A 27,058-nucleotide genomic window follows, 5' to 3' on the forward strand; every position below is an offset into this window, starting at 1 on the left:
TTCTAATTCTTTATGTCTTGTAGCCTTCACAAATGTAAATGACTTTCTCCTCTTGAAATGTTTTCACTCTCTTCTCTTAGCTAGAACATTACAGGTTTCTTTTTTCTTTTTTTTTTTTAAATTTTTCATGATAGGAATCCCTTCTGTGTGAGATCTTATTCTTTTATTTGTTTACTTGTTATTGTCTTTCTCCACTCTCCTGTCCTTTCATCTGCTCTTCCCCGACTAGAATATAAGTTCAAAAGAAAAAGAAAAGAAAAAAAAGAAACTTTAATAAATCTAAATATGGCCCATTTTAGGGTTCTTTTATGTAAAAAAAAAGAAACTTTGTCAAAGTATTTACAACTGTGATTTTAACCACTAGATCAGTGCCTTATATGTGAAAAGTATTCAATCAATATTTGTTGAATAAATAAATATTTTATCTCCTCAAATTTCTGGCTACCTATTCTCCATTTCCTTTTTAAGCTTAATGTTTTCTACCCATTTTTTCTAAAGCTCAGTTCTTAGTCTTCTTTTCACTCTGTGTTCTCTCCCTAGGTGATCTGATCTCATTCAAGCCAATGACTTAAAGTTTCCTCTATGAAGGTTATTTGCAAATTAATATTTCTAGCTCATTTATCTTCTCTTAGCTCCAGAATTATATGCTCAATTTCTTACCTAATATCTCTTCTTGAATTTCTCAAAGACATTTAAATAATATATGCAAATCTAAACTCATCAATTTCCCTTCACTGTAAGTCTTCTCTTGATGTTCCCTAACTCAGTGGTACCATCATCACATAATAAATAGAAATCTAGTAGTCACCTTTGACATCTTCTTGTCTCTTTAAATCCACCAGAATTTTAGTAGGTTTAAAAAAATTCTATCCACTTTTGAATTTATCATCACTGTTACTGTAATCTAACTCAGCATTATCTCTACTGAGACTACTGAAATGTCTTTGACATCTTCTTGTCTCTTTAAATCCACCAGAATTTTAGTAGGTTTAAAAAATTCTATCCACTTTTGAGTTTATCATCACTGCTACTGTAATCTAACTCAGCATTATCTCTACTGAGACTACTGAAATGGCCTTCTAACTTCTCTGCCCAAATCAATACCCACTCCTTTCCAAATTGTTCTCCACCTTGCAGCCAAGGTGATGTTCAACCAAATAACTTCCCCTTAAAACCTTTAAAGACATTACTTTGTTCTTAGGAAAAAGATGTATGTCTTTACAGGTCTACAAGCACTGCATATCACAGCTGCTTCAACTTTGCAGGCACTTTCAGCACCCCGCATGATTTTGAGCTCCTTTTGGTTTGATTTAAAAACTTTAGTTTAACTCTTTACCTTTGAGACTAGCCAATTTCTTATGACATCATGGGGTACCTTAACAATTTCTAAGTCTTTTTTTTTTTGGTGGGGGGGCATGCCGCACAGCTTGTGGGATCTTAGTTCCCTGTCCAGGGATCAAACCTGGGCCCAAGCAGTAAAAGGGCCAAGTCCTAACCACTGGACCACCAGGGAATTCCCAACAATTTTTAACTCTTAAACATGAACCCTACCCAAATTATTTGCCTTTAAGCAACAGGAACATACCCTCAGCCTTCAACTTCCATGTTGGAATCAACTGTTTCCATGTTGGTTTATGCCTTTAAAATAAGAAACAAGACCCCAAAATACTAAGGCAGCACTGATATTCCCTTTGCCCCACTGGACTGTAATGGGGATAATTATAGAAGTTGTTAGCTGAACAGAAGTGTTGAGTGAGGACTGAGATGCTATAGTGAACAGGACATTTTGGAGAAAACTATATGATATTTCAAAGAATAAAATTGACAGTGCATCAAACTGTGTGTGTGTGTGTGTGTGTGTGTGTGTGTGTGTGTGTGTGTGTGTGTGTGATTAATTATATTAAATTTTGTAAAATTTTTGTTTCTTTTCATAGCTGGTTCCAAAATATTGGTGAAAGATCCTAGACCTGCGCTAGGAACACCCAGCCCAAAGCTAAGTGGTTAGTAATTTCAGTTGTTTTTCTAGTAGTCATGATTTCTCAAGGTGATCTTCTGTTGTATTGACAAAGTGACCATTTATTTAGAAAAATATATTTCAGTATGGGAAAACTATGCATTTTACTGTTTGGAATTTGAAGTTTGAAAATTTGTATTATAAGATACCAAACTTCGAGCAATGTAATACTGTGTCATGTTAATATTCCAAAAATATTGTATATAGTTGTCTCTATAAAATTTCCCTTCAAGAGTATCTGTAGATAGCTATAAAATAATGGCAATGGTTTATTTAAAACATTAAAATAAAAATTAGATTTACATATAATTTTTAAATATAAATTTTTTAAAGAAGGAACCAAATACACTTGGAGTGAGAGTAAAAGTTCAGCAACTTCTAGAACTTGTCCAGTTTATTTTCAGTAATTTGATTTAAAAATAAAATTTTTAGTCGTTAAAAATATGGGCCTTGAAGTCCTACAACCTTGATGTAATCCCCATGTTATACACTGCCTACCCTATGACTTTGGAAAAGTTAATTTCTACATCTGAGCCTCCATTTCTTTACCTATACAAAAGATATATTGATTAGATTAATATGAATGAACTTCATAAAAATGAAGCACAAAGTGCTTGGCTTATGGTAAGGGCTCAGTATACGAGAGCTTCTTTTTAATGTATTAGTATGTATTTTATTTACATGGTAGGAATGAAAAGCTACACATAAAATTAAAGGCTCAGCATTTAATCTTTACCTTGGAAATAGATTTGGTCCAGTTGTAATAAGCCAGGTAGAGTGTTAGAATCTAATTTTAGTTGGTTTAAAAAGTTCTCAATGTACATGCTATTAAACTGGACTGCCTACCAAAAAAATTAGTCTGAGAAACTGATTTTTTTCAACAGTCAGTGAAAACAGACTGAATTTCTCTAAGGTGACCAAAAAATATGTCATCATGAGAGAGAAAGTGTTGCATGGATTCAGAAAACCACAATGGTCCCAGCCCCTGGTAACCTCTATTCTACTTTCTGTCTCTATGAATTTCCCTATTCTAGGTACTTCATATAAGAGGAATCACACAATGCTTGTCCTTTTGTGTCTGACTCGATAATGCTCCGTTGAATGTATATACCATATTTTATTTATCCATTCAGCTGTTCACTGACATTAGGATTGTTTTCACCTTTTTGGCTAGTGTGAATAATCCTGTGAACACTAGTATACGAGATTCTTTTTGATTTCCTGCTTTCCATTCTTTTGGGTGGTAGTAGAATTGCTGGATCATGTGGTAATTCTAGGTTTAACTTTTTTGAGAAACTGCCAAACGGTTTTCCAAAGCAGTTGAGTCATTTTACATTCCCACCAGCAAAGTACCAGGGTTTCACGTCCTCACCTACACTTGTTATTTCCTGTTTACCACAACTTTTTAAAAAAAGAAAAACAAAGACTTAGTGCAGGGTTGTAATTATAACTCAAAATGTGTTCAATATAAGACTAGGTTTGCCTCATTTTTAGGTAAATATCTTACATTGGACCTTTCATTTCATGTCCACTGTTAAAATGTTTACCATTAATGATTAAAGGACTTTTTTCTGGTTAAAAAAAAAAAGAAAGAAAACCACAATGGTCAATCAGTGCCCAGAACTTTCCAAGAAAGATACTTTATCTGGGAGCAGATGTGTACCCTGAATAATAGCTCCAGCATATCAAGTATAAATCTAGACTGTCCTGGGCAAAACATGGCCAATGGCTACCAATAAATATTTCAGGCTGACAAAAAATTTTTTTTAAAGAATATGGAAGAACTAAACAACAAAACTAATATGTTTGATGTAAAATATATATATATATATATATTTCTCATCAACCAATTAAATAATATATACTTTCTTTAAAGGCACATGGGACAGCTATAAGAATTGATCATATATTAAGCAATAAAAAAATCTACACAAATTTCAAAGCACAGTTAGTCTTACCTGACCATGATGCAGTTAAAAGTTAATAAGAAAATGGATAAAATTTTTAAATTCCTCAGTATTTGGAAATTAAGAACAAAATTAATACTGATGAATAACTCATGAATTGAAGAAGAAATTAAAATGGAAAATATAACAATATAGTTTAGTTATGCTGAAAAATCTAGATATCAAAACTTGGGAGCTAGAGCAAAAGTAAAGATGTGAGGGAAATATAAAGCCTTAAACCCTTACATTAGAAGAAAAGAAAGCCTTAGAATTAATAACTGTCCCTGTTAAGAAGATACAAAAAGTATAATGGAATGATCAAAAGAAAGCAGAACTCAATGTAATAAAAATGATCAAACAAACCAAAAAAACCGCAAAAATATAACAGAAGAATCTCAACAGAGTCAAAAGTAGTTCTTTAAAAGAAAATGTACAAAGTGAATAATTTCTGTTAAGATTGATCAAGAAAGGAACAAAAAGTAGTAACATTTCAAAAGGAAACGTGAAAACCTACATAGAGTAGATTGAATAAATTAGCAATATATAACAGAAAACTACTGTAACTGTCAATTTTAAAAAACTTAAACATTGACAAATTACTAGAAAAGTGGATTTTAACATAACTAATAGGAGAAAACTCGAATAATCCCATAACAAAGTAATAGTTAAAGCTATTTCCACAAGGTAAACCTGTTCCATATGCCTCTACTGATAAGTTCTACCAAATTTTGAAGGAACAGATCATCCCAGTTTTATAAAACTATCAAAAAAAACCCTCATTTGATGGATCCAACATAACTCTAATAACTCAGGTAAAGACACTATAAAAAGAGAAAATTACAGGCCCATTTGACATAAGATTATAGATGAAAAAATCCTACATAAAGCCTTAGCAAATCAAATACAGTTGACCCTGAACAGAAAGTGGGTTAGGGGCATTGGCCGTCAGTGCAGTCAAAAATTTGCATATAACTTATCGTTGACCCTCAGTATGTGGCTCCTCCTTACCCAAGATTCCTTCATATCTGTGATTCCGCATCTATGAATTCAACTAACCACGGATTAGTACAGTAGTACCATAGTATTTACTGTTGAAAACAATCTGTGCATAAGTGGACCCTCACAGTTCAAATCCATGTTGTTCAAGGATTAACTGTACAACATTATAGTAAAGATGACACATCATTACCAAATTGGGTTAATGATAGATTTACAGGGATATTTTCATGTTAAATAATCCTTAAAAGTAATCTATCACATTAAGAGATTAAACATGCAAAAATTATGATTATGTATGATCATCTAAATTATGATCATCTAAATTATGATCATCTAAATACTTGCACAGAAACTACTTTGTAAGATTGAACATCTATTTATAATTTTTAAAAACTTTTAATAAATTAGAAAGGAAAAGAATTTCTTTAACCTGAGTGAAGGTATCTATAAAACTCTAGAACAATGTCATCTTAAGTGGGAAAACAGAAGCATTTCATTTAAAATTATGACACAGTGATTAGATTACTCCAAAGTAACAATTAAATTTGGCAGTGGTATCAGTGTCAGGAACATGATACTCTATATGGTAATGCTATGAGGCCTATGTAACAAAGTTTAGATTCAAAACTGTCTTGAAAAATAAAGATCGTAACCATCATTGTCTTCCTCCTTTTCACTGTGCTCCACATCAGTAATAGTTAGATGACATTTTAGAGTTTAGAAAGAACTGCCAAATACACAATCACATTTAAATCTCAAATTAGACTTAACAATAGAAAGTATTGTCATCTCCTTGTACGTAGGGATTTAAATGACCAAATAGCGTCTGCCTCTCCCATCCTATCATTAGTTACATTTCTCAGTTATGTGTGAGAAAGGTGGAGGGTGGTGGTGGCATGCTGGAGCTGACCGGTAGAGCTTTGCCATAGCCAGTTCTGTGCATTCTTCCAGACTCTGCGTTCAGTGATGTCATGTTCATAGTTTGAAATCTGACATCACGGGAATATTTACACTATAGAATCAGCAGATAGTACAACCAGTTTGTTGGTTTGTTTGTTTTCTGGAGAGCCAGTTGTTAAACATTTACTACCACATCAATGATTAATCCTGATACAATCTTCTTTGCTGCTGCTGGTACCTACTTCTTTCCATTGCTATTTTCTCCTGCCACAGGGGTTCTCTTTAGTCTCCTTCAACCAACTTCCTTAATTCCCCTAAGCACAATGACAAGATCACCAAGTGTAGCAGATTTTCGTTAAATATTCAGGGGTATCAAAGAGTAAGCATAATACAGGCCAGGGAAAATAAACAATCAGAAAGATAAGAATAACACATTTATTGAGTACCTACTATATGCCTTCACACTACTGTTAGAACATCTTTCTCCCTTGCTCTTCCTCCTATCTCTACAACTAAGAGCCTATTACCTCCAAATTCCAGATCTTTCTAATGAAGGATAATTTAGCTTGTCACTCCCTCCTCCAAACTTATTTTAGGTATGATTTTTGAGTTAACTGCTCTTTAAGGTGCTTACCAAATCAAGGGCTTTTTACGCATACACCGTATCAAATTTTTAGGTAAGGTCTCCTGTACATACAGAGCATAGCTGTGTAGTTTGAGGTTTGGGGAGGGAGTGCCACTATAAGGGTGACTTGGCAAAGGTCCCAGAGCCAGGACTATGGATTTTTCATGATACTAACTACATGTTCACTAACTATATATTTTATTAGCAACTATGTAATGATCTATGAGACCCACGGTTTCCCTATTTTACCTGTATAATACTAATGATAGCAACTAACACTTATCAAAACTCTTCATATTCATTATCTCATTTAATCTTCCTTGTAACTCTGTGTTAATCTCACATTACTGATGAGGAAATTCGGGTTCAGAGAGTTAAGTAACTTAGGGAAAACCACACAGTTTATAAATTGTAGAGGAGGGACGGAAATACAAGCGGTCTAGTTCCAGTGCCTGCACTTCTAGTCCTTCTGCTATATTGCTTTTGAATAATCATAGAAAAAAATAATCATGTTGGTTGAAATACTCAGTAAAATATCTTGAGTGCATTGTATGTTCATCTTCTACCATAGTATTGTTTTACTTGTTTGCCTAGTAGAATTCAGGGAATGTACAATTTGTAACACAGTCTCTGTGATCTGAGCAGTAAAAACTGTGATGTATGTAGAGAAAAACAGGTAACAAATGTCAATAACTTGTTAGGGAAAAAAAAAGGCTTTCCTCTAAATCCATGTCATTCATTCAGTCACACAAATAGGCAGGCTCTTTTGAATAGCTGATTTCTGAGGATGTGCTTTAATGTGCTGTACAGAATTAATGGAAGCTCTCTCAGACTCTTACCAGGATCTGAGAAGACTTTGACATACCTAATTTATATTAGCTATAAATTACATAACTAATTTATATAAATATAATGACTTATTTGTCTGCATTTAACATTAAGAGTGTTTCTTATTTGGATGAAAGGTTTACATTAGAATATTCTTTGATTCTACCACAGTTCATCTCTTTCCCATGAGAGTTAGCCAATTCTAGTGACAATTCTTTTATTTCCATAAATACCTGTAAACCTCAAAGATGTCAGGAGCAAAACAGGTAGAGCCCTGTTCTTCTTCAGGAGCATCTATTATTGAAATAACTGAACTCAGTATTCTGTAAAGGGGTAAAAAAGGTCAAAGGAGCATCTCTCCTGACAGTCTCCCAAGGCTTTTATGCAAGGGGGGGTTTTAACTCTATGCTCTTCCTATGAACCTATTCCTACTGCTAGGAGAAAAGCAGGCCTCTTGGGACTTGTATATAGACTGACTTGGCCCAGTAAAATCATTTTATTTTCCTTCTGAAAGAAAGATATTATTATAGGAAACAAAATATAAGTAAACTTGATATTTAGCTGGATTCTAAATATGTCTTATGTCATTAATTGGTTTTGTTTATTTATCACTCATTGATGATGTATGTACAAATCTAGATTATTATTTTGGTTTATTCTAAAAAAATTAAAACACTTATGTGAAGAATTCATTTTATAATGTAAATTCTATATTATTGTATATTTAGAAAAATATGATTATTCAATAAACTAATACTCATTAATCTGGTATTTAATGCTTATATTTACAGGGCACTGTAAAATTAACATATATGTTTATTTAATCTATTCACAGTTCCTGATGATGTGTTTGCCCAAAATTATATATGGAAAGGCTCTTACAATTTTAAAGGAAGGAAACAACCCATGACCTTGACAGTTACTAGTTTCAATGCTTCCACTGGGAGAGTCAATGCAACACTCAGTAACAGCAACATGGAACTACTACTTTCAGGTATCACATTAAAGAACAGCAAACAATGCCTTTATGCCTTCATTTCCATCATCTCATTATTTTTTTAGTGATTTTTATACTGTGAAATATTTGCTATATTTTTGATGACATTCATAATTCATTCAGAAACAAGACTTTCTGTTTTTTTGATTGATGCATGAATATTACTACACAAATACAAAACTCTGTGATTCTGAAGTAAGCTCCCTCAAGAATATTCCTATGTGGCTAGAATGACATGTCATGAAATAGAACAGAACTTTTAATTTGAATATAACTAACTCCTTCTCTATTCTCATAACACCAAAGAGATTGGATCGGTGATTTGCAAGCTATTCTATGGTCACAAAATTATGTCTTCAAATGAGAATGTTTAGAAGGACACTACAATTTAAGACAGAAAAGGTAGAGTTACACTACCTTAAACAGGCAAACAGAACCCAGAGCCCTATCCATCTGCTCAACTTTCTCAGGTCTATGTTTCCTCTATCTAATGCACTTCCCTCATTATCTTTGAATACTGTGTTTTTTTCTGACATTCAAATCTTTCCTCAAATGTCATCTTGTCAACAGTACTTCTGATGACCCTATCTAAAGTAGGCTTCACATTACAAATAGACTCACTCTTAATCATAGGCAGTCTTATCTTGTTTCATTCTCTTTTCACTATTTGAAATTATAGTATAGTGTAGTGTAGTGTAGTGTAGTATAGTATAGTATGACATGACATGATTTGTCTATACTCCAGCAATACAAGCTCTAAGAGAGCAGCTCTTTGCCTTCCAGTTCATTACTAATGCCTCAGATGTTAGAAATGCATCTGGACTCCCATGGGCACATGCACAGGAGCTGCTCCTGCCCCACACTCCCTCCCTCTGACTCACTTCCCAGCTGCCAAGATCTTGGAAGCTTTGAAGCTCAGCATGGGATTCTTCCACTGAGTGAGTGGTCCTGTGTCCCACATTGGCGTTGCTCATTTGGTTGATGAAGACATACTGACAGAGTTGTTGTTGGTTTTACCCTTTTGCCTTCTCACTAGCAATGCAAACTAGAGACTGTATCTCCACACCCTTAACAACAGAGCATACTGTCAAGCTTTTGAACTTCTGCTGATCTGCCATGTGGCTGACGGTGTCTTGGTGCTCCAGCTGAGTGTCAGGCCTGTGCCTTTGAGGTGGGAGAGCTGAGTTCAGGACACTGGTCCACCAGAGATCTCCCAGCTCCACATAATACCAAATGGTGAAAGCTCTCCCAGAGATCTCCATCTCAATGCTAACACCCAGCTCCACTCAACAACCAGCAAGCTACAGTACTGGACACCGTATGTCAAACAACTAGCAAGACAGGAACACAATCCCACCCATTAGCAGAGAGGCTGCCTAAAATCATAATAAGTTCACAGACACCCCAAAACACACCACTGGTTGGGGTCCTGCCCACCAGAAAGACAAGATCCAGCCTCATCCACCAGAACACAGGCGCCAGTCCCCTCCACCAGGAAGCCAACACAACCCACTGAACCAACCTTAGCCAATGGGGGCAGACAACAAAAACAATGGGAACTACGAACATACAGCCTGTGAAAAGGAGAGCCCAAACACAGTAAGTTATGCAAAATGAGAAGACAGAGAAACACACAGCAGATGAAGGAATAAGGTAAAAACTCACCAGACCAAACAAATGAAGAGGAAATAGGCAGTGTACCCAAAAAAGAATTCAGAGTAATGACAGTAAAGATGATCCAAAATCTTTGAAGTAGAATGGAGAAAATACAACAGACGTTTAACAAGGACCTATAAGAACTAAAGAGCAAATAAACAGAGATGAACAACACAATAAATGAAATTAAAAATTCTCTAGAAGGGATCAATAGCAGAATAACTGAGGCAGAAGAACGGATAAGTGACCTGGAAGATAAAACAGTGGAAATAACTACTGCAGAGCAGAATAAAGAAAAAAGAATGAAAAGAATTGAGGACAGTCTCAAAGACCTCTAGAACAACATTAAATGCACCAACATTTGAATTACAGGGGCCCCAGATGAAGAAGAGAAAAAGAAAGGGACTGAGAAAATATTTGAAGAGATTATAGTTGAAAACCACCTTAATATGGGAAAGGAAATAGTTAATCAAGTCCAGGAAGCACAGACAGGCCCATACAGGATAAATCCAAGGAGAAACACGCCAAGACACATATTAATCAAACTATCAAAAATTAAATACAAAGAACAAATATTAAAAGCAGCAAGGGAAAAGCAACAAGTAACACATAAGGGAATCCCCATAAGGTTAACAGCTGATTTTTCAGCAGAAGCTCTGCAAGCCTGAAGGGAGTGGCAGGACATATTTAAAGTGATGAAAGAGAAAAACCTACAATCAAGATTACTCTACCCAGCAAGGATCCCATTCACATTTGACAGAGAAATTAAAAGCTTTACAGACAAGCAAAAGCTAAGAGAATTCAGCACCACCAACCCAGCTTTGCAACAAATGCTAAAGGAACTTCTCTAGGCAGGAAATGCAAGAGAAGGAAAAGACCTACAATAACAAACCGAAAACAATTAAGAAAATGGTAATAGGAACATACATATCGATAATTACCTTAAATGTAAAAGGATTAAATGCTCCCACCAAAAGACATAGACTGACTGAATGGATACAAAAACAAGACCCATATATATGCTGTCTACAAGAGACCCTCTTCAGACCTAGGGACACAAACAGATTGAAAGTAACAGGATGGAAAAAGATATTCCATGCAAATGGAAATCAAAAGAAAGCTGGAGTAGCAATTCTCATATGAGACAAAATAGATTTTAAAATAAAGACTATTAGAAGAGACAAAGAAGGATGCTACATAATGATCAAGGAATCAATTCAAGAAGATGATATAGCGATTGTAAATATTTATGCACCCAACATATGAGCATCTCAATTCATAAGGCAAAATATAATAGCCATAAAAGGGGAAATCGACAGTAACACAATCATAGTAGGGGACTTTAACACCCCACTTTCACCAATGGACAGATCATCCAAAATGAAAATAAATAAGGAAACACAAGCTTTAAATAATACATTAAACTAGATGGACTTAATTGATATTTATAGGACATTCCATCCACAAACAACAGAATACACTTTCTTCTCGAGTGCTCATGGGACACTCTCCAGGATAGAGCATATATTGGGTCACAAATCAAGCCTTGGTAAATTTAAGAAAATTGAAATTGTATCAAGTATCTTTTCTGACCACAGTGCTATGAGACTAGATATCAATTACAGGAAAACTATAAAAAATACAAACACAGAGAGGCTAAACAATACACTACTTAATAACCAAGAGATCACTGAAGAAATCAAAGAGGAAATCAAAAAATACCTAGAAACAAATGACAATGAAAACACGACAACCCAAAACCTATGGGATGTAGCAAAAGCAGTTCTAAGAGGGAAGGTTATAGCAATACAATCCTACCTCAAGAAACAAGAAACATCTCAAATAAACAACCTAACCTTACACCTAAAGCAATTAGAGAAAGAAGAACAAAAAAAACCCGAAGTTAGCAGAAGGAAAGAAATCATAAAGATCAGATCAGAAATAAAGGAAAAAGAAATGAAGGAAACAATAGCAAAGATCAATAAAACTAAAAATGGTTCTTTGAGAAGATAAATAAAATTGATAAACCATTAGCCAGACTCATCAAGAAAAAAAGGGAGAAGATGCAAATCAATAGAATTAGAAATGAAAAAGGAGAAGTAACAACTGACAATGCATAAATACAAAGGATCATGAGAGATTACTACAAGCAACTATATGCCAATAAACTGGAAAAGCTGGAAGAATTGGATAAATTCTTAGAAAAGCACAACCTTCTGAGACTGAACCAGGAAGAAAGAGAAGATATAAACAGACCTATCACAAGCACTGAAATTGAGATTGTGATTAAAAATCTTCCAACAAACATAAGCACAGGACCAGATGGCTTCACAGGTGAATACTATGAACCATTTAGAGAAGAGCTAACAGGTATCCTTCACAAACTCTTGCAAAATATAGCAGAGGGAGGAACACTCATTCTATGAGGCCACCATCACCCTGATAACCAAAACCAGAAAAAGATGTCACAAAGCAAGAAAACTGCAGTCCAATATAACTGATGAACATAGATACAAAAATCCTAAACAAAATACTAGGAAACAGAATCCAACAGTACATTAAAAGGATCATATACCATGATCAAGTGGGGTTTATCCCAGGAATGCAAGGATTCTTCAATATACACAAATCAATCAATGTGATACATCATATTTACAAATTGAAGGAGAAAAACCACATGATCATCTCAGTAGATGCAGAAAAAGCTTTCAACAAAGCTCAACACCCATTTATGATAAAAACCCTCTAAAAAGTAGTTATAGAGGGAACTTACCTCAACATAATAAAGGCCATATACGACAAACCCACAGCCAACATCGTTCTCAATGGTGAAAAACTGAAAGCATTTTTTCTAAGATCAGGAACAAGACAAGGATGTCCACTGTCACCACTGTTATTCAACAAAGTCTTGGAAGTCCTAGACACAGCAATCAGAGAAGAAAAAGAAATAAAAGGAATCCAAATCAGAAAAGAAGAAGGACAGGGGCTTCCCTGGTGGCGTAGTGGTTGAGAGTCTGCCTGCCAATGCAGGGGACGTGGGTTTGTGCCCCGGTCCAGGAGGATCCCACATGCTGCGGAGTGGCTGGGCCCGTGAGCCATGGCCACTGAGCCTGCGCATCTGGAGCCTGTGCTCTGCAATGGGAGAGGCCACAGCAGTGAGAGGCCCACGTATCGCAAAAAAAAAAAAAAAAAAAAAGAAGAAAGACAGCTGTCACTGTTTGCAGGTGACATGATACTATACATAGAGAATCCTAAAGATGCTACCAGAAAACTACTAGAGTTAATCAACTGAATTTGGTAAAGTAGCAGGATACAAAATTAAGGCACAAAAATCTCTTGCATTGCTATACACTAATGATGAAAAATCTGAAAGAGGGATTAAGGAAACACTCCCATTTATCATGGCAACAAAAATAAAAAAATACCTAGGAATAAACCCACCTAAGGAGACAAAAGACCTGTATGCAGAAAACTATAAGACACTAATGAAAGAAATCAAAGATGATACAGATGGAGAGATATACCATGTTCTTGGATTGGAAGAATCAACACTGTGAAAATGACTATACTACCCAAAGCAATCTACAGATTCAGTGCAATCCCTATCAAACTACCAATGGCATTTTTCACAGAACTAGAACAAAAAAATTTCACAATTTGTATGGAGACACAAAAGACCACGAATAGCCAAAGCAATCTTGAGAAAGAAAAACGGAGCTGGATTAATCAGGCTCCCTGATTTCAGATTATACAAGAATGCTACAGTAATCAAGACAGTATGGGACTGGAACAAAAAAAGAAATATAGATCAATGGAACAGGATAGAAAGCCCAGAGATAAACCCACACACATATGGTCACCTTATCTTTGATAAAGGAGTCAAGAATATACAATGTAGAAAAGACTGTTCAATAAGAGGTGCTGGGAAAACTGGACAACTACATGTAAAAGAATGAAATTAGAACACTCCCTAACACCATACACAAAAATAAACTCAAAAAGGATTAAAGACCTAAATGTGCAGACACTATAAAACTCAGAGGAAAACATATGCGGAACACTCTATGAGATAAATCACAGCAAGATCCTTTTTGACCCACCTCCTAGAGAAATGGAAATAAAAACAAACATAAACAAATGGAACCTAATGAAACTTAAAAGCTTCTCACAGCAAAGGAAACCATAAACAAGACGAAAAGACAACCCTCAGAATGGGAGAAAATATTTGCAAATGAAGCAACTGACAAAGGATTAATCTCCAAAATTTATAAGCAGCTCAATATCAAAAAACAAACAACCCAATCCAAAAATGGGCAGAACACCTAAACAGACATTTCTCCAAAGAAGATATACAGATTGCTAACAAACACATGAAAGGGTGCTCAATATCACTAATCATTAGAGAAATTCAAATCAAAACTACAATGAGGTGTCATCTCATACTGGTCAGAGTGGCCATCATCAAAAACCTACAAACAGGAAATGCTGGAGAGGGTGTGGATAAAAGGGAACCCTCTTGCACTGTTGGTGGGAATGTAAATTGATACAGCCACTATGGAGAACAGTATGGAAGTTCCTCAAAAAATTAAAATTAGAACTACCATATGACCCAGAAATCCCACTACTGGGCATATACCCTGAGAAAACCATAATTCAAAAAGAGTCATGTACCAAAATGTTCATTGCAGCTCTATTTACAATAGCCAGGACATGGAAGCGACCTAGGTGTCCTTTGACAGATGAATGGATAAAGACGTTGCACATATATACAATGGAATATTACTCAGCCATAAAAAGAAACGAAATTGAGTTATTTGTAGTGAGGTGGATGGACCTAGAGTCTGTCATACAGAGTGAAGTAAGTCAGAAAGAGAAAAACAAATACTATATGCTAACACACATATATGGAATCTAAAACAAAAAAATTTTTTTTTCTGAAGAACCTAGGGGCAGGACAGGAATAAAGACACAGACGTAGAGAATGGACTTGAAAACATGGGGAGGGGAAGGATAAGCTGGGACAAAGTGAGCGAGTGGCATGGACTTATATATACTACCAAATGTAAAATAGGTAGCTAGTGGGAAGCAGCCACATAGCACAGGGAGATCAGCTCGGTGCTTTGTGACCACCTAGAGGGGTGGGATAGGGAGGATGGAAGGGAGACGTAAGAGGGAGGAGATATGGGGATATATGTATATGTATAACTGATTCACTCTGTTATAAACAGAAGCTAACACACCATTGTAAAGCAATTATAGTCCAATAAAGATGTTTAGAAAAAAAAAAAAAAGAAATGCATCTGGAACAAAATGGGCCGCAATGAATTTGAATTATTGCTCTCATTTAAAAATACATTTTAAAAGTATTGATATTGAAAATATGAAATATGTATTTTTAAATTTCTTGGCAATGTATATATCCCATACAATTATTAATAATGGAATAATTTGTGGTATAAATAAAATAGAAAATAAAATTATATGTGTTGATTTTGTAAATTTTACAAGAACTATAAAGCTTCATTTTGTGTTGTTGAATGAGCCTACCTTAAACCCAAAGTAAAGGTATTAGAAGTTAATATGTATTTTAATTTTTAAAATATACACAATTACATGATATAAATTGAAAGAAGCTTTATATGAATGAACGGAATATGTGACTACTGATTTATTTAACTTTGAAACATAAATTTTTATTTTCCTTGTGTAAGAGAGTTAGCACTAAATGTATATGTATTCTAATTTAGAAAAATTTTAAAACAAATTTCTACAAATATAGATAAACAAACATAAATAGTTAGGCTAACTTTCTATCCTTGTCTCCATAAAGTTCATTATAACATTTTCCCAGTAATTTTGGTTACTTTTGTATGTTTTCCCTATTAATTGTAATTTACTTTAGGTCAAGATCTATGTATCATTATAGTTGTATTCCCAGCTAATTTTTATGATACCTTATTACATAGGTGAAATATTAAGTGAATGAAGTAATGAGTCAAATTTCAATCATCAGTTAATCACAAAATTTTTACTTAGAAACTTATATTCTATCATTCACCTAAACACATTTACATTCCAGCTTATTCCTACTCTTGGAATACTCCTGTTCAGGAAAAAAAAAAAAAAAATTGTAGTCATCTTGCTTCTCTCCTTTATGCCATTACCTATATTTACCTTCTTGAATTAAAAATTCTACTTGATTTTTGAGATCCAGCTCAAATGCTCTTTTTTCTTAATAAGTATTTCCTAAGCACTCCAGTGTGAAATGATCCTTCTCTCTTCTGGCTTTTAATTCATCATATTCTCTATCTCTATCATTATATCTCCTATTTCATCAGAAATTCACATAAGCATCCTATTTTTAGATAGGAACAACATATTCATCTTTGTGGCGCCAGTAGCACCTCGAATACTCTTTTTCTCAGAGTTGGCACCTAACTTATTATTAAGGAAAATATCTGGAATTTTAACATTTGATTCATATCCTTGAACATTTTAAATTTGTTTGGGGGAAGAAATCATTTGTTTACAATAATCTTGGAATGATGTTATTAAGAACAGTAATATTTAATTTTAATAGCATAGGTAATTTAAACCCCACAGTTAAGATTTGAGTTGAAAATTTCAGCTAAAGAGAGATCAATATATATTGCAGGATTTGTGAAAAGCATTATGGGTGAAGGTGGCCTTGACTTGGTCTTGTTTTATTTCTTTTCTATCACATGTATTTATGATATATTTAAGTAGTTATAGATAGTAAAGTAAAGCATAACTGTTTGCAAAATTAATAGACTAAATGTCCTTACATTTTACAGGAGTATATAAAAGCCAAGAAGCTCGCCTAATATTACACATCTATCTTATTAAAGTACCAACTCAAGCTTCTGTGAAGAAAATGAAGGAGGAAAATTGGGCCATGGATGGCTTTGTAAGTATAGTTCTTTAAAAGTCTGCTGCTAATTTTAATAACATATTTATGCTTTGGTTTGTCATTAAAATTCCAGAAAAATCTAATTTTCTAAATTGAGCTAATTAAACACACACACATATATTTACAGATGTGTAGCCATCACCACAGTTGATTTTAGAATATTTCCATCACCTCAAAAAGAAACTTCATACCCTGTAGCTATCACCCATCTACCCCTCATCACCCCCACAACCCCAAGCTACCACAACTCTATTTTCTGTCTCTTTAGATTTCCCTGTTCTAGGCTTTCATATTTATGGAATCATACAATACGTGGTCTTTTGTGACTGGCTTCTTTCACTTATAATGGAAAACATGCCTCTTAAGTCCTAGGCTTGGAACTGACCGATTGTCAATTCCACCCACATTCCACTGACCAAATCAAGTCACAGGACCAAATCCAACTCAGTGAGGTAGAAAGTATACTCTTTCCGTGAAGGTTGATGGGGAGTGGGGGGAAAGGAGTGCATATATGTCGAACAGTAATCTACTCTACAAAGAACAGTATTATTATATTTTAAATTTTAATTGACCATTTGCCTCATTCTGTTTCATCATATCATTGCCCTTTTTCTTGACAACAGGTTTCTTAGCCTAAAAGAAGTCTATGAATCTGTATCTTTATGTTAATAACAAATCCCTTTTTTCCAGTATCATAATTATTTAAAGATGAAATTTTAAATTTTGCTTTTTAATGATGGCAGATTTTCACAGTGTTCTGTGTTTTACATAGTAGAAGATATGGGGGAAGGAATTCTGCATAATATTCATTTCAGAGTAAAACTGAATATTTTCTAAGGCTGGGAAAATATATCTGTGTCCAGTCTTCAGTTTTAACCAAACTTACAAATACTTTTAGGTTTCTGCTGAGCCTGATGGAGCTACTTATGTATTTCAAGGATTTATTCAGGGCAAAGATTATGGGCAATTTGGACTACAAAGACTGGGTAATGTATTCATTTTCATTTTCATGTAGTTCTTTTATTACTCCAGATATCATAAGAAAGTACAATGGATTCTGAACATTAGACACACTTACTATACTTTGAATTTTGCATTGTCAGGACTATACATTGATACATTTGATAACCTTTTAAATATTTGCATTCTTCAGAATATTGTTTCTCTGTGTTCCAGCTCCGTACAATGTTTAGTTTTTCAGCATATTTCTAATAAACATGACAAACTGCCTTGCCCTCAAGCAAGTAAAAAGGAGAAAAAGTGATATAGATATGAAAGAACATATTAAACTGTAAATAATTTTATTATATGAGAAAATACTTCTCTGCAATTTGAATATTGTCACAATTTTCTTACTGCTCCAAACAAATGTAGTGGCACTTTAACTCATAGTGTCTGGAAAGGGAAAATAACTTTGAGGAGTGAGCCCTGTTTGGGGACTTTGTGCTCTTCAGATATATAAATTTTCCATGGTGGGAGGCACAGGGTTTTGTCATTTTTATTTCTAACTCTTCTAAAATGTGTATAAACATTTAATGGTCTCATTTGAATGTATTTATTAACATAGCTTTTGGTGTATAATTTTCCTAAGGTGTACTGTCTCCCATTACTATGTTGTGGTATTAATGCATAAAGAATAAATTCATGTTCTAAAATCTACTACTTGATGTTTATCTTAAAAATTCCATTGCTTTGAACTTTTACATAAGTTTTATGAGTCCCTGGAAAAATAATTTATAAAAAAGGTACTAACACTTTTTAACCTGGCCTAAGGTATGACTTAGTTGAATATTTATCAAAAAGGCAAATCAGGGCTTCCCTGGTGGCGCAGTGGTTGAGAGTCCGCCTGCCTATGCAGGGGACACAGGTTCGTGCCCCGGTCTGGGAAGATCCCACATGCCGCGGAGCGGCTGGGCCAGTGAGCCATGGCCGCTGAGCCTGCGCGTCCGGAGCCTGTCCTCCGCAACGGGAGAGGCCACAACAGTGAGAGGCCCACATGCCGCAAAAAAAAAAAAGAAAAAAAAGGCAAATCAGTTTTCTCCAAATGAGCAATGTTAATAAGATGTCATTTCAGATAATGTCTTGCCAAAATTGTTAGTTTTAAAAGCAGGATAAAACATTTACTAACACAGTATATTAACACAGTTGTGTAAATTAATGCAAGATTTTTTCATATAATATTCCCTAAAGCATCTCAAGCACTACATGTCTAAAACAGCACCTATAGAAAAGGAACTATTTCTTTCTAAAAAAAGAGCTTGTTATTTATTTTCTCTTCCCTAGTCACTGTGCCAACATGTTGACAAACCTGATTTTTCTCATCTCCTAACTGTGCAAATGTCATAACCACTTACTCAGCCCCAAGTAGAACGTAACTAAATCCTATGCCTTCTTCTCCCTTTCATCCACACAAACAAGTTCCCCTGAATCTATCTTTTCATGCTTTTCCTAGTGCTGCAGTTCACATCTTAATTTCCATTTTTATCTAGGATGTTCCTGCAATCTTCAAACTACTCTTGCTTTCAGACCAGACTCCCTCAAGTCCATCTCACCCTAGTCGCTGTTCTAAATCTTGTATCTTATCACTGAGCCTTTTTTTTTTCCCCCAAACACATCCAGTTGTTCCTCACTATAGGTGGGTGGAAAGTTTGGGCTGTTTAGAATCATTTTTATGCCTTTTCAAATAATTTATCATTTTGCCCTCCTATTCCCTACCACATGTCCTTTCCACACAGACATGCCTAATGCTTGTCACATCCTCTAAATATGCCACTCACCTTCCCATTTCTAGGCTTCTGATGGTCCTGCTTCCTCCCCTATTTTTTGTTCTATTGATCTTCAAGGTCAAGCTCATAAGTCCTCCAGAAAGCATTCTTACATACCACCAGATGGAATTACTCCTTCCTTTCCTAAAGCACATTGATCATGAATTCATCCTTGATGTGTATACTTATTTGTGGCTCTGTATTCTTCCCACAATTGTATGAACTCTTCAGTTCAGAGACTCTGCATATTTTTTATTCTGTGTCCTTTCCTGGAAAAATATCTTATACATAGTAGGCACTGTGCAAAATTGCAGAAATGAGTTGAAGGAGTTTTGTGAATTATTTTTGTTTACTATGTACATTTCCAAGTACATCTTGCAGATATTTCCAAGTAGATATCTTGAGCAAGGAAGAAATTAATTGGTTCACAAAACTAAAAACTCAATTGTGATAAAGTAGGGTTGATTTTATAAGTTATTTTCTTATTTTATAGGACTGAATATGTCAGAAGGTTCAAATTCTTCAAATCAACCTCATGGTACAAATAGTAGTTCTGTGGCCATTGCTATTCTTGTGCCTTTTTTTGCACTTATATTTGCAGGATTTGGATTTTATCTTTATAAACAAAGGTAAGTTTGTTGATTTTAAGTATAAAGCATTTCCCAAATCTATATTTCATGTTCTTTTTACTCTCTAGTTCAAATTCTAACTTGCATTTTTTTTCCTGGGTTGTTTAAATCTCTGTGTGCCAAATATTTCCACGGTTGTTGAAACCATTTTTTCCCCTGCCTTTCCCTCCACCACAGCAATATACACACAACTAAAATTGCTCTGTTAAGTTGCACAAGCATTCAACTTAACCCTTCCTCCTTTTTTGCCTGTCAAATTCCTGGTACATAACTAATTGTATAAGTTATTTTTATATTATCCATATTGAAACTTTAGAGATACAAATCTAAGTTAAGGTTTAAATTGAAGTGGTGATATCTGCTGCCAGATTTATTTAGAGAAGTAGGAAGAAGCTGTGTCCAAACCTCTTATTTCACCTAACAATACTGACAGATTTTACCCAGGGAGACAGATGATAAAATCCTCTAATCCTCTCATTTATCTCTGTTGCTTTTAGAAGATGATGGAATTAATATATTATATTTGTGATATATTTCATATATGACTATATAGATTATTCGTTGGTCCCTGTTCACTACATCCATTACAACATCCTGGTGAGGGGCTTCACTATGCAATTCTCCACTATTTGGGACCATCCCTTACTAAGAAAAAAAGTATGAAAAAAAAAAAAAAAAGAAGAAAAAAGTATGCAGGTAACCAGATAATTGAATGAATACCTAAATGTAATGTATTTTTCTCAAAACTGATGTTTTTATTATAAATGCCAATCTGTATTATCTAAGAATGATTTATTTAATATTATTTAAATTTGTAACAATTGTGCATTAGCAGCTGTTTAGGCCTTGTCAGTATAAGATACTATTAATGATAAAAATCATAACTAAATTTATTTATAAAGCAAGCTATGCTAATCTTTTTTATTATTGTGATAAAATACACATAACATAAAATCATTGAAACCATTGTAGGTGTACAGTTCAATGACATTTAGTACATTCACAATGTCCATCACCCCAAAAGGAAACTGTACCCACTAAGCAGTAACTCCCTACTCTTCCCACCCCTGCCCCAGGCAACTACTAATCTGCTTTCTATCTGTTGGTTTGCCTCTTCTGGATATTTTATATAAATGGAATCATACAATATGTGACATTTTATATCTGGCATCTTGAATGTAATATGTTTTCAACTTTTATCCATGTTATACCATATATCTGCATACTATTCCTTTATATGGCTGAATAATATTGCATTGTATGTTTGAATGTGTTGTGTTTAAATATGTCCATTCATCAGTTGATGGACATTTGGATTGTTCCTATGTTTTTTCTATTATGAATAGTGCTGCTATACACATTTGTGTACACGTTGTGTTTGAATATCTGTTTCAGTTTTTTTGAGTATGTACTCAAGAATGGAATTGCTGGATTATATGGTACTCCTCCATTTAACCATACTAGTGAAGTGGTATCTCATGTGGTTTTAATTTACATTTTTCTAATTACTAACGACATTGAGCATATTTTCACATGCCTGTTGGTCATTTGCCTACATTCTTTGAAGAAATGCCTATTCAAGTATTTTGCCCATTTTTAAAATTGGGTTATTTGTCTTATTGTTGTTGAGGTATAATAGTTCTCTATGTATTGTGGATACTAGGCCTTTTTGGATATATGGTTTGCAAATATTTCTCTTTCTGTGGGTTGTAGTTCCACTCTCTTGATAGTGTTCTTTGATATACAAGTTTTTCATTTTGATGAAGTAAAATTTATTTCTTTTTTCTTTTGTTACTTGTGCTTAGTGTTATACCTAAGAAACCATTGCCAAATTCAAGGTCATACAACTTGTATGTTTTCTAAGAGTTTTATAGATTTTGCCCTTATATTTAGAAATGATTAGCTTTAAGTTAATTTTCATTGATGTGTAAACTTTTCTAAAGCTTGATATTATTTTACTTAAAGCTGTGGCTCAATATTAGCAGAAGGAAATTGTTTTACATCTTTATGATCCTTACCTAATTAGAAGGAAACGATGTTCCTTCTGTTTCTATTGTGAATCTAGTTTGAAAAAAGAGAGACAAATATGATCCATTAGAATTATGCACCTGGCAAGAGCAAGTTGTAAACAATATAATTTATATTATATAACAACATATAGATGATGCTTTTGAAAGAAGCTTTAGATAGTTTTTTTTTCATATTGTCATCATACAAATCACCTAACAGTTTTTAGTATGGAGAAAAATTCAGAAAATGCATTAGGGGTAGTAAAAGCGCATAACGGCAAATACAAATTACACTAAAATAAATCGTTGAAATTTGTGGTGTTTGGGGTAAACAGGAGATTTATTTCAAAGCCTTTTTAGGAATTAGGTTTGAGAAACAGGTAAGGGCAGGTATGCCTTTGTTCCATTACAAATGTCAGCAAATTATGCAGTGGGATGTGGGAAAGAGAAACTAGAAATAAACGTTAGTCAAAAAGGAGACAAATAAAAAAATGAAGCAAGAATTCAAGATGAGCAACTTATACCAGCCAGCCTAGATTCCATGTGTTTTATAAACTAATGGCAAATGTTCAGTTATCAGTAACTCTTTGGAAACTATTTTCATGACTTGAATATCAGTATAGATAGTAATTTCTTCTTTGAGATTTTGAATTTACTTGCTCTACTGTATATAATTTTAAGCCAACTGAATATTTATGTTTCTGGGATACTCCAAGCATCTTCCCAAATTAGGCATCAGCATTAGATGTCTACTTTTCTTGGAACCCCCTTCCTATTACTGCAGAACCGACTCCTTATTGTCCTTCAAGTCTCAGATTAAATTTTGCCTCCTTAGAGATGCTTTTCCTTATTACCTCTCCTAAACTGGCTCCCAGTTACTTCCTGTCCTATAAACCATTTTCCTTTTTATCAAAACAGTTTTCAATATCTATTATTTTTCTTGTTTTATTATTTTTAATTTATTCATTGCTTTCTATCATTGCAATATGAGCTCCATGAGAGTGATGACTTCATGTTTTTCTTAAAAAAAAAAATATATATCCAATGCCTAGGATCATGCCTAGTACTTAATAGATGCTCAGTAAATATTTGAGGAATGAAGAGTAATGAGATTAAAATTCATCAGCATCATAATTTAATTATATTTTACATGCTATTTCATAATGATAACATTATTTCATAAGAAAATTAATGAGAATAGCCATGATATCATTTATTTACACTTACTCATATTGGTGCTCTTTATAAATATATATTGTATGTAAATAATAAGTCACTCAGGATTTAAAAGTGATAGGTAAAATGTTCAAATGTGTTATATTGAGTTTATGGTTTCTCAATTAATACTTTCAAGTTACATTATCCATTAACAATAACTCAAGTCATTGTGTTTGAGCCCTACTCTGCTATTTCTTGAAGAAAGTTAACATATAGCTAATCAATGTTCTCATCAACAGGACTGTACCCAAAACACAGTATACAGGATGTTCAGTTCATGAAAATAACAATGGCCAAGCAGCTTTTGAAAATCCCATGTATGACACCAACTCGAAGTCAGTGGAAGGGAAGGCAGTACGGTTCGATCCCAACTTGAACACAGTCTGCACAATGGTATAACGTGGCAACCTTTGCCTTCTTCAAAAGCTTGGAAATTGACACACAAAACAGTGCACATTTAGTTCACTGATAAACAAATTAAAGCACACTTTTCAGGACTTGCTGGGTCACCTTTTCCCGAGGAATGATAGAGAAGAGTGTTTTTTCATAAACTGGACCATAATTCTTCTTCATGTTTACCATGGAGAGTTTTACAAAAATCGGCTGCACTCTGAGAGTGCTTACTCACAGTTTATTTGCTTTTTTTAAAAAGGAGATTATTCTAAAACATAAACTTATTTGCATATATTGGAGGAGCATCCACTATCAGTATTTCTGTGCTTTATAAACTATATTAGAGGGACTGGGTTAAAAAAATGATATAGGGTAGAAAATAAGAGCTATACTTACAAGAGTCAATAGATCACTGACTTCTCTTTAACTGTCATGAGCTACGTCACACCCATAAGTCAGTATTTCACACCACTCTATCAGCTTTTCCTTCCTATTAATTGAGTCATTGTTTTCTTTTTTTCCCTGGTTATTTCAGATTGAGTCATGCCCTGAAATGTTTATGAACTAGCTTATGCCACAGAAGCGATAAGATTGCCCACTCTGATTTGACTCTCTGGTCTTTGTTCTTCAGCATCATATTGCTATCTTTTTTTAGACTGGTTGTCATAGTTTCTGCAAATGGCAAGATCATCGTGCTATCCTCCTGATTTCCCTCATTATGTTGTAACCAGTATTATTCATTGAGCCATGGGATAGTGTTTAACTCCTTGCTTCAGTCTGTTTTGTCACTCAGAAACCACTTTAGCTGCCAAAAATTATCTATAATAAAGATAATTTTGCAGTTATCTGAGACATCAAACTTACCATTCTTTACCAAACTTTCCAATGTTTCTGCAAGAACAAATAGAACCTATTAATCTACTTATTTAGTTTATGGTATATCTACTTATCCTTCCAGTTGAGCCTTCAAATTTATTTAACATTATTTTGAACTTTTACCTAACAGTGAGTTAGAATTCTAAGTTTTTAAAATTTTTAACTTTTAGTCAACAATGAGTTAAACATATATTTTGGACCAGCCCCTACTCAAAATGACTAAAAAAAGAAATTACTTTCAAATCACCAATATAAATTTATTTCCTAAAGTTGTGGATTTACCAAATTTTCATATATTTAAAAATTTCTATACTCTAATTCTTAAGAAGCAGCTTTCAGATATGACAAGTTTCTTTCATAGTCAAATTAAGATATGTATTTGCAAGTTATTGGTGGCTCATTTACAACTGTATCACAGTAATGCCAGCATTTTGATTTAATAGGTCATTGTCTTCTTTTTATAGCATGTTTTATTTCATAGAATAAATTATGTACCCAGTGTGAACACTTTGTTCTTGTCCCTTTCAAATATGGATAAACCTGTAAACAGTCTCGACTTTTTGTATCATGAGACAGAGTGCCTAAGAGAAATCATTGCACCTGGAGCGCTACTTGGATCTATGTCTACAACATATAGTGAATTTCTTGTAAACCACTTTGAGATACATTGTTTTGGAAATTCATATAATTTTCTCAACATTGTACTCTACTGACAGGATGCTGTTTTAAATTTTATCCCATCAGTTATTTATTCTTGTTTATTCAAATGACTGCAATAACAATGATTCATTCATTAATGTTAAGGTTAATACATTTAAGATCTTGTTTAAACAATGTTTCTTCTGCAACTGGCTACTCCTCTTATATTAATGCATACACTTTTGTAAAGAAGTATATTTTTATGAAAAAAAACTTTGTAAAAGTATGATGTAAATTTTCAGTGCAATGTAAACAAAATAAAAATGGATAATTGCTTTTGTAAAACGTGTATTCTTTTCAAAGTTGTCTGCCAGTGTACTAGTTAGTAAAAGGAATGAAGAGCCCATCTTTATTTGGTGTTGTAAAGTTCTGAAACTGCATATTACATATACTTAGTCCACAACATAATAATGACACATGGGTGTTTTTCTTCTCTATATTCTGTAGTTCCCCAAGTGTAACACTGTTAAAAGTAAGTACATTCCCAGTAAACATAATAGTATCATAAGAACCTCATCTTAGAATTTATATTAAATGTAAATACTTTAATAATGCATACTATCTAAATTTAGATATATCTGATGATTTCTAGTATTTCTGTAGTATATTTTCTTAGAGATATTTATGTTAAGCATGCTTCATAAGTATGAACCCAATAAGCTTTTGAATTGCTCCATTAAATTAATATGCACAAACAAATCTGTCTTTCCAAGATGGAACATGTAAAGTTTTGTACTCAAGAAAGTTATCAAGTTTCTCTAAAGTTCAAATCACAAGTTATTTAAATTCAATTTTATTAGATAACTATTTTTCACAAAATACATTGTCTTTATATTTCAAAACCTCAAACTCCAGCCTTTACAGTCTATCTCTGTTTATTACACTTTGTTTTAGAAATAAATGTTTCTTGATATAATTGTAGTTTCTGTTTTAACTTCGTTAACTCTATTACCTCCACCTTTCACTCACTTCACATCTATATTTTCTCTTGTCTTTATTTTTACTCCTCCCTGTGTTTTTTTTTCTTTTCCTCCCTTTTTATTTTTCAGCTTTTTAATTTTTCTTTCTTTTCATGTTTTTCTTAACATCCTTTCCTCTTTTACATGTCTTATCCTTTTTAGCCTTTTATTATTTCTCTTTCTTTATGTTCTCTTTATCTTTTTAACGCTCTCAAAGGTAAGCAGCAATTTTAGTGGAAGTAATTGTATTTTTCTCTTTTCCCAGCTTTATTGAAGTATAACAAAATTTTAAGATATTTAAAATGTATAACGATGATTTGATAAATGTACATAGTTTTTTAAATTTCTTTCTTTGATGAGAACATTTGAGTTCTACTCTGTTAGCAAATTTCAATTAAGGAAGTAATTTAAAAGAGGCTTCTTGAGCTTCCCTTATATTTAAGAACATTAAAGCCATAAGTTCCACCCAGGATCTCTTGATAACAGAGCCTAATGAAAATGACTGTGGAAATAAACCAAAGGTCAGATTTACTTTACCTGTCCTTTTCACTTATAAGTGAGGGAAAAAAAGCCTAACATTAGCTAAAGGAGTCAATAAAAATAACTAGCTGATG

The 27,058-nt window shown here is 33.7% G+C and overlaps 1 protein-coding gene across 3 annotated transcripts in view; it reads left to right on the forward strand.

Annotated features, from left to right (window-relative positions):
- CSMD3 (CUB and Sushi multiple domains 3) overlaps positions 1 to 23,916 on the forward strand; it is a gene marked incomplete at both ends in the record, with an annotated part of 1,078,626 nt that extends 1,054,710 nt beyond the window's left edge. For all 3 annotated transcript variants that reach the window (XM_082674966.1, XM_082674967.1, XM_082674968.1), the window contains 6 exons: positions 1,935 to 2,000; positions 8,148 to 8,306; positions 16,781 to 16,893; positions 17,795 to 17,882; positions 20,155 to 20,290; positions 23,757 to 23,916. In XM_082674966.1, coding sequence (XP_082531092.1) covers positions 1,935 to 2,000; positions 8,148 to 8,306; positions 16,781 to 16,893; positions 17,795 to 17,882; positions 20,155 to 20,290; positions 23,757 to 23,916 — 722 coding nt within the window. The remainder of the gene's footprint in view (positions 1 to 1,934; positions 2,001 to 8,147; positions 8,307 to 16,780; positions 16,894 to 17,794; positions 17,883 to 20,154; positions 20,291 to 23,756) is intronic.
- Positions 23,917 to 27,058: the final 3,142 nt, after the last annotated feature.

This window comes from Grampus griseus (assembly GCF_964374135.1).
Source record: "Grampus griseus genome assembly, chromosome: 17".
Classification (NCBI taxonomy): domain Eukaryota; kingdom Metazoa; phylum Chordata; class Mammalia; order Artiodactyla; family Delphinidae; genus Grampus; species Grampus griseus.